This window comes from Diospyros lotus, chromosome 9 (assembly GCF_014633365.1).
Source record: "Diospyros lotus cultivar Yz01 chromosome 9, ASM1463336v1, whole genome shotgun sequence".
Lineage (NCBI taxonomy): Eukaryota > Viridiplantae > Streptophyta > Magnoliopsida > Ericales > Ebenaceae > Diospyros > Diospyros lotus.
In genome coordinates this window covers 25,993,160-26,002,604 of record NC_068346.1, presented here as the reverse complement: position 1 = coordinate 26,002,604, position 9,445 = coordinate 25,993,160, and the positions used below count along the sequence as shown (strand labels likewise).

At 34.1% G+C, this 9,445-nt stretch overlaps 1 protein-coding gene and 1 non-coding gene across 7 annotated transcripts in view; both read left to right on the top strand.

Moving 5' to 3' along the window:
- Window positions 1-5,855: 5,855 nt before the first annotated feature.
- TRNAA-UGC (transfer RNA alanine (anticodon UGC)) lies at window positions 5,856-5,928 on the top strand. Its single transcript has one exon. It is a non-coding gene; the product is annotated as a tRNA-Ala (tRNA).
- Window positions 5,929-5,947: 19 nt separating this feature from the next.
- Window positions 5,948-9,445, top strand: part of LOC127809769 (uncharacterized) — a 29,115-nt gene continuing 25,617 nt past the window's right edge. For 4 of the 6 annotated variants that reach the window (XM_052348827.1, XM_052348829.1, XM_052348831.1 and 1 more), the window contains exons 1-3: window positions 5,948-6,320; window positions 6,483-6,643; window positions 6,746-6,916. In XM_052348827.1, the coding sequence (XP_052204787.1) occupies window positions 5,963-6,320; window positions 6,483-6,643; window positions 6,746-6,916 (690 nt within the window). In that variant the 5' untranslated portion in view covers window positions 5,948-5,962. Of the gene's footprint in view, window positions 6,321-6,482; window positions 6,644-6,745; window positions 6,917-8,322; window positions 8,341-9,445 lie in introns of those variants that run through there. The other 2 variants (XM_052348828.1, XM_052348834.1) reach the window with 2 other exon arrangements.

The following is a 9,445-nucleotide window of genomic DNA, read 5'->3' as shown; positions in this document are numbered from 1 at the left end:
ATATATTCATATGGATGTTTTATACCAAGTTATGGAAGGGTTTGTTTTGCTTTCGTTGTTGTTTTCATTTTTATTTTGAAAATGTTTTAAAACGTATATACCCTTGCATAGAGCCACCAAGTGTTGGCGTTTATCATATTGTATGATCAACTTTCAATAATATTAGAGCTTCGGCTCGGTGTACTTATCCCATGGGAGTGTTTTGTGTATTGTATTCTTGTTTCGGATGTGTTATTGCTCACTATTTCATGTAGGTTTACAATGATTGTTAACCGGTTTGTCCAAATAGTCGATCATTTCTGATGTTTGCAAGGAAAACAATCAACGGTTTATTGAAACAAGTTAACAGGTTTCCGTTACCTAGAAAAGAGGTTGACCAGTTTTGGAAGAAGTTGACCAGTCTTATGTAACCCGCAAAAACAGTCAACAGGTTCAAAAGGAAGTCGACTGTTTGTTTTAATGGGAGAAAAAGTTAACATTCTTTTGAAGATAGTCGATAGTTTTTGTTCCACAAAGAAAAACAGTAGACTGTTTTGGATTATTTGTAAGACAGTTGTTGATTTCTCTTAGTGTTTGCCAAAATATGATAAGATTGCATTAGATAGCTTAAACTGAAAAAATTTGAAATGAGATGTCTTAGTCTGAAAAGTGGCGTACATTACATAAACACAAATTTTATTATTTTGATGCACTAAAAAGTTCAATTGGATTGAATGGATGATCATGAACTGAATCAATGTGATTGAATGGATGTGCGAATGGATGAATGAATGTTTACAATTATTTTTTTAATAAATTTGTAAAATTATTCTTTCATTTAGGTTGTAAGAGAATATAACTCTCCATTTTTTTTTTCATTTTAGAATCAATTGTAATGTATAGTAGTTATTGTAAAATAAATAAGACATATCAAGAGTTGATGTGATAGAACAGGAGACATCAATATTTGGTGACTCAATTGAGCAAGTCAACCGATGGTTGTCTAACAACCAACATATATGATATGTTGTTGAATGTGTCTCTTAATGCTTCTTTAATTAAATCCAAATGCTCAAATTTAATTAATAGCTAAAGTCCATGATCATCCAATTATTTAATTATATGCATTTTGTTTTGTGATGTGTGAGGTATATAGTGAAACTTAATGCACGTGCAAAGTGAGACCTTAATTAAAGACAAAAAATCTTCCCTCAACTATGCAAAATAAATATTAGATTAAAGCAGTAAATTTGATTTATTGTGGCCCTTCTCCATCATAAGAAAACGTCACTCGATTTGGTATCCATGTGCAAAAGTTGTAGAGTTTTACTAGTTGATATTTCATTCTTAGATTTAAGGGAAGCTTTAGTTTGTTTTCCTTTACGACAAACATCAGAAGATTTTTCTTCATTAAATTTTATCTTAGAGAACCCTATAACTAAATCTTTATTAGTTATTTTTCTAATTAGATTTGGATTAACATGACCTAATCTTCTATGCCATAAGCGAATATCTTCATTTTTTACCATTAGGAAATTTTCATTAATTTTCTCAATATCAGCAATGTAGACATTGTATTGCCTATTAGCACAAATAATAATAGAGTTGTAGCTATCAATAACGAAACAATGTATTTGTCTAAAAATAACTTTATGGTCATCATCACAAAATTGACTAATGCTAAGAAAATTATGTTTTAAACCATTCACTAAGAGAACATTTATAATAGTAGTGGAATGTGGCTGGCCAATCATATCTATACCAACCACTTTACCTTTGGTATTATCCCCAAATGTGATAAATCATCCGTCTTTGGGAGTGAGATCTAAGAATAGATCTCTCTCACATGTCATGTGTTGTGAGTAGCCACTATCCATATACCACTTGTTACCTATTGTGGTCCTCACGCACGTTTGCACATTTAAGAGAACATGTTTTAGGTTTGGGTATACATCTATAGATAGGTCCCTTTAATCTTTCTTCGTTTGGATCAAATTATTTAATTATTTTTTATGCATTTGAATAAGAAACAACATTTAAAATTTTGTGATCTAAATCATTCATTGTGTGTACTACCCCTTTGGGTATCCACATTTGCATTATATTACTTTTCTTATGTTAGGGTCTCCATCTAGGTTGTTTCCATTTTCTCTTAAGTGTTTTGTACTTTAGTTTGGGTTTTGAATTTTTCTTTAAAATCAATGTGGTTAAACTTTTCTTTATGACTTTTTTTTTCTACTGATAATTTATTATTTTGAGTTTTTAATATTTTATTTTTTCTTAAAGTTTAATTAATTGATCTTTTAATTTATTTTTATTTTCTTTCTTGATCTCTTGCGATTTTTCTTCTAAATTATTTATTTCATTATTTAATTTTTCATTTTATTGTTTATGATTTTTTTGATGGTTTTTATTTATTTATTAATAGATTAATATTTTATATATAATTTTTCGTATGCCTTTTGTAATTATTCTAACTCCATATCTTTTTCTTATTTTTCTATAGCCATGGAGCACATATGTGCTTATTCATCTTTGAATTGTGATGAGTCGTATGTAGCATTTGCATCATGTCGAGTAGGCATATTTTTTTTATTTTTAAAATATCTTATTTTTTACTTTCTTATTCTCTAGACAATCAAATTGCATGCGCCCACTCTTCTTTTATTTAAAACAAATATGAGACATTCTCCTACATTCATTTTATCTTTTCTCATGATTCTAGTAAATGCTTTTGTTATAAGGGTTGTTTCATCATTTTCACTAGACTCAGATTCTTTGTTTACTTTTAAGACTAAAGTTTTTTATCTTTAGTATCTTCATTAGTCTTATTTAATATTAATTCATAAATTAAAAGTGTTTCTATTATTTTTTTCATTTTTAATTCTTTCAACTCCTTAACTTAGGAAATTGTAGTCATTATGGACTATCAATCTAATATTAGACATCTAAGAATTTTCTTAATTTTATCTTCTTTCGTAATTATTTTTTATAGCATTTTAAGATTGTTTATAATCTACCATTCATGTCACTCATGCTTTCGTTTTAAAGTAATTTAAAATTTTTATATTGGGACATTAAGAGATTAATCTTTGTATCATTTACTTGATCTATTCATTCATAAACTACTTCTAATTTTAACAAGTAGATAGTTTTTCATATATTCACTAGAAAGGAATGAATAAAAAATTATATATTTAGCTTTATGATATATTTGGTGTTTTTTAATGTCTTATTCATTCCAATAATTTTCTTCAAGTTTAGATGTAATGAAACCATCTCTAATTATTTTTCATAAATAATAATCTATTGAAAATAAAAATGACTCTATCCTTATCTTTTAATAGGCAAAATTTATGCCATCAAAGAATAGTGGTCTAGAGGGTGAAAGTCCTTTAACTATGGCTTGGTTAGTAAATGAAATCATTTAGATCTCTTCTAAGTTAAAGTATAAACTAAGTGTTCAATTATTTTAAAAGTCCACATTGATACCAATTGTTAGTTTTTATGGTGAATTAAGTAATTAAAATTTTTCACAATTTTAATAAATATTATTAATTACTGATTTTATTAGAGAATGTATATTTGATAAATATAATAAATTATGTTTGAGATTAATAATTAATGCAAGTCACGAGAATAAATAAAATGAGGTATAAGATAATTTATAGTGATTCAGTATCTCCACACACACATACTCTACTCTTTCAATATCTAACTATCTTTGGGGTTCCACTAAACCAATTTCACCAAGGTTTTTAATGATAATTTAAATATTTATAAATAATTTGTCCACACTTAGACACAAATAAACAATTAAATATAAAATATATAAGGTAATAATATTTAAATAAATAAATAAACAGTGACCTCGGTTTAAATGGAGATCGAAGTTGGCGTTGCGATTTCTTTTAAATTCTTAGTGAATATTTTAAATTCTGAATGAGAAACTAATGTAATAGAATAAGTTGTTTAACCAAACTAGTATAAAATACTGTATCTTGATAATACTTCTTGTATTTTAATGATGTTATTTTTCACCTACTGCACAATGATTTACATATCCTAAAAAGATAGTTGTTTTGTTCCAAGCATAACATTTTCCAGTTCTCATTACAAGTATAAAAGTCTATTTTAAATATCACAACTTTTATAATTTATTTGCTTTAGCATAATTGTACTTGGTTTTTCATTTTAAAGATCAATTGTTTTCTTATATTTAATTTGAATCTTAAAACCATCAAGATTGATCTCTATATTAATTGCATCAATGCATAAAAATTCTATTTACATATTGCTATATGTTTAAAATAATATCAATATAAAATAGTTTTAACATATAATACTTTTAAAATATAAAAATTTATAATACACCTAATTCGCCCTCTGTCGTTTGTTCTTTCGTACTTATACATGTGTTATATATATATATATATGTTGCGAAAAATCTCTTCAAAATAGAAAGGATTAATGCAATAAATCGAACTAAAATATAGATTAAATCAAGATTGAAAGCAAATAGAAAAATACTCCTTGTTTAAAATCGATTTAAGGCTCAGATTTAAAAGACTAGTCACCACTCTTGGTAACACCAACGAATATGAATCACAAGCCACAAACGAAGCTCTCAAACTGTAAGCCTAGAAAAACCCCAACACCTCTTAGCCAAACTAGTAAAGAAACCCTCTCTCACCCAAACGATCATAGCCACACAAAGTAGGTTACCACAGAAGGTGGATCGATCACACAGACAATGGGTTCAAAGCACAAAACCAAGAGAAAGAGTTTACCCCAAAAGAGAAACCCATATCTAAATATATAAGAGGCTTCCAACGATATCAGAGGGACCGCCTTTCTCACACAAGGAAAGACGACTGAATACATGAAAGAAAATAGAATCCACATAAGGCAAGAATGCCTCCATCGCTATCGGATGAACAAGGACAAAAGCGATGAAGCAATCAGCCAAGATAGGAAACACAAGAGAGAAAGAGGGGAAAAGCTAGAGTTCGACTGAGAGAAGAGAATATGCCAAACAGAGGGCAAAGAGACCCTTTTTATATGAGGGCTGATGGGCTAAGTTTAGTGGGCTTCACCCCACTTGAGCAAATGGGCCAAGACCCATTTCTCCTTTAAAATGGGTAGAGGGTTTGTGGCTTGACTTCTAAAATACGCTGTCAAAAGAGAATGGTAATAGTCTTGGGTTCTTCAATCCCGGGTCGAAGCCTATGAAGATCCATAAAAAAAATCGTCATGACCATGGGCCTTAGGGAACAAAAAACAACAATATATTTATAATACATAAGCACACATGTATATAATATATGTATGTGTGTTGCATTCACATTTGTATATATAATACAAATATGTATATATATATATGTGAAAAATATTTATTTTGATGGGATATGAAAAATATTTAAGCATATACAATTTGTTTTATTTTTATTTATTTTCACATTTTCTTTTTACATTAGAATGATTAACTTTAAAATCTCACATATATAATTATTCAAACACTTGAATTTTAAATAATATTATTCAAAATTCGTTCAATGAATGCAACTATATATATATATATATTCATAAAAAGAGTAAAACATTAAGGTTGGAATATTAAATAATTTTTAGTTCACATTTTTTTATAACACTTTCCAATTCTATATTTTGTGTAGTTATCGTACCATCAAATATAATATTTGTTTAATGATTAGAATACAATTATTTAAATTTTAAAATTGTTTTATGTAATTAAAGTAATACGCGTAAATTGTCTTTGATTTCGAAATTAAAATAAATAAAAATAACTTTATATTCTATCCCTAAGGGAAAGTATGCTTTGAAATTTGAATTCCTTTCACCCCTTGTCAGTAGCTGGGGGTGTAGCTCAAACGGTAGAGCGCTCGCTTTGCATGCGAGAGGTACGGTGTTCGATACCCCGCATCTCCACTTTCTCAGTTTGCTTTGAAATTTTAGCCGCTGAATGACACACAAGCCAGCCATAACCCACTCGAACAAGTCCACCCAATTTCCGGTCATCTTCAATCGTCGCCCAAGTCACACCTCACACCGTACGGAGCATCATTTTCCCGCGCAATATATATTTATAGTAATATGTGATGTGAGCCTCGCCTCGCCTCTCCACTCCACTCCATATTTGTTTTCAGCTCAGCTAGGGTTCCGCCGAAGCAGCGGCAGCAAATGGAAACTCAGATCGCTGAGCTGCTCTGCCAAACCCTCAGCCCCGACGGCCCCACCGTCCGTCTCGCCACCGACGCCCTCGACCGCCTCTCTCTCCTCCCCACTTTCCCCTTCTCCCTTCTATCCCTCTCCGCCGGTAGGTACTCCTTTATTCTCTTGAATTCTGTCGTCGTCGTCATTTGAATTTCTTTTCTGTTTTTTTTTTCGGATTTGTACAAAATTTTTATAGTTTTAGATTTCCTTCTCTGAGATATAATTTTCGCTGATGCGGAACGTAATGATTATCCCGGTGGTGCTCACAGGGAGTGGAGATCCAGGTGTAGTAATTGCTGCTGCTACATACCTAAAGAACTTCACCCGGCGAAGCGTTCAGTCTTCAAAAGTAAGTAAGGAGTTCAGAGATGAGCTTGTTCGCGCTTTACTTCAAGTTGATTCTGCGGTTCTCAAGGTTTTGGTTGAAGCGGTAAGTAAGTTGGCGTTTTATCTGCTGATTACATGACTCAGTTTCCGAATGAGGTTGTTACAATTGCTTATCTGTGTTACTGTAAATATGATCGGTTTTCAGTTTCGGGTTATTGTTGCTTCTGAGTTCGTCAAGGAGAATTCTTGGCCTGATCTTGTACCCAATCTGCGTGCTGCTATTATGAGTAGCGATCTCATTGATCAAAGTGGAAATTGTGAGTGGAAGACCATTAATGCCTTGACCCTTTTACAATCGCTAATCAGACCATTTCAGGTATTTGTAATTCTGGTATGCATAGTTAAATTCATTAAGATCACTTATTGGGACAGATATCTCTTGGCTAGCTGAAAACTTCTTTTTGGGCATGATTGATTGTTATAAAAGGTACTAGCTTTTTCTTTAGTTATTTTTTTATAAAATGAGAGTAAGCAAATCTGCACATGTTTGAATATTGTTTTGAGCAGTTTTTGCCTGCTTGTGAAGGGTTGTTGACGCACTAAATTGCTGGAGAACATGAAATAAGTAACAGTTAAAAAGGTCCATTGTGTAGTGTACCTGTTGCAAATTTCTTCACTTTCAATTTCCCCCTGAAAGCCTTTGGCATGTGATGATGGTGGACCAATCACCGAGGTCTGCCTCGAACTAAGGACCTGCAAGGGCGGATCTTTATTCCCTCAAGAGGACTCCAACGCTCAAGTTAGTAGGAGAAAATACCCGAAATGGAAAGTTACTTAGTAGTTAGATTTTCATACCTGTAGAAGTTGACCTCTGTTTATAGATGGCGTAAGGTTTAATCCAAAAAGATAAGATAACATTCAAAATGGGACGTTGGAGAGATTCTCGGTTGACTGGGTCTCTTTCATCCAATTCAAATCTAGGATGGAGATCCGGAGGACATGTGGCGTTCTTTGGGGTACAAACGTGGTGATTGCATACTAGTTTCTTCTAGCACACATGTCCCCAGGTTAATGGTAGTCTCCGGGGGTAGGGGAGTAAATTCGCCCTTATGTAAAATATTCTCTCATCACTTGCCCCCCCTACTCCTTTAGCTAATCGGGTGAGGAGCTTGGGCAGCTAAAGGAATAGTCGTCCTTGATTTTCTGCTCTCCTACAAAAAGTGTTATGCAAAAAATAGGATTAGTTATCTCAGATATTGGGTTCGTTTCCCAAGGTACCCAAAGTCCTCTCACTCTTCTTATGCCTCCCACAAACCTCTATAAAAAGGGGATGGATATGGTCCCCTCATTTTAAGTGTTCATTTTGGAGTGAAGCAAGAGGCAATAAAGACTCTTTCTTCTTCCTTCATTTTTTTTTTTTGCCCGAGACCATTGGTCCCGGCCGTGCGCGGGGAGGCCGCACGCCTTGGCCGCATTGTCCAAGGCCACACGCCTTGGCATCACTTGCCTTGGCCGTGTGGGAGCGCACCTTGGCATCGCTAACTGAGGCCGTTGGCCTCGGCTGAGTGCCTTAGCGCCCGGGGACGAGGCTGATGCGACCCTTTTTTTTTTTTAAATACATTTTTGAGATCTTTTGACCTCTCCTGCCTCTAATTGGTTTGTCTTTATGTGCAGACTTCTCATAGGCTACGAGAGACTCCGGACGGTGTCTTCAAGTTCAACATAGGACGGACCGACTCTTTCCTTAAGCGCTCTCCCGCGCATTTTTCCCTTCATCCCTGAAATTCTTCTAACTAGCCGGTATTCTCTTGCCTCTTTTCTTTTATTTTTGTGGTTTTTCCATTGTCTCTCTTCCCCATGTCTCGTCGCTTTGGTAAGTCGGTCCCCTTGACCTCCTTTAGCAACTCAGACAAGAATAGTTCGGGCTTTTCTAGCTCCATTAGCTCTTCATCTTCTCAGTCTGACACGTGAATAGGAGATGTCGAGACCTCACGGCCCCATCTCGATGTTTTCTCTTTTGATAATGACATTGACATGGAGCTGGAGGCCGATTGTAGCAGTCTCCCTCATGACCTAACCCATGCTCATTCTACCTTAACCGAGGATGAGATCTCTGAACTCGTTAAAAAATATCATCTCCCTGTCAAGAGCTTTTGGTATGTTGCATCTTTTAATCTTAGAGCCCATCAATCTTCTCCTGGTGGATTGGCTATCTATGAGGCATCTCTTGAAGCCGGGTGCAGATTTCCCTTTGAAGATAACCTAGCTGAGATCTTTCGTCTCGTAAGGTTATTTCCCTCTCAACTAGTACCCAATGGGTGAAGGAGCTTAGTTGTCTTTGTTATATGTTGTCAGGGAAAATGTATCGTCCCTAAGGCAGAACTCTGTTTGAAACTGTTCCGCCTTGTATGCGTTGACAAATCCGAATTTCGCTATTCTTTCATGGCCTTCATTGGTTATAAGTTCCTTGTAGATAACCCTTTTTCCTTGAAGGGTTGGAAAATTTGATTTTTTTTTATGGGTTATTCCTCTATTTCTATAGGTGTGCCATCCGCTTGGCGTCGATCTCCCTTTACGAGTTTCTCGCGTGAAATGTCCCCATTAGAGAGGAGGGATGCTGAGCTTTTGATGGGTTTGGAGTACGTCAGCATCATAAGGTTAATTAATGAGCAAACTCTTTTTCTTGCGGGCGTGTGCTAGTACCCATGCCCAGCAACTGACATCCCCTTAGGTTGATTTTTTCAATCCTCTTGTTTAGCTTCGCATCTCTAATTTATGTATGCTTCCTCATCCTGACACCCATTTTGTTTGTCATGCTTTTTAGCTAAGATGATTGACGATGCTGAGCTATGTGGGACTGATAAGCAAGCAGCTGAAAAGGCTAAACGGGCCAAGAAGAATGCGA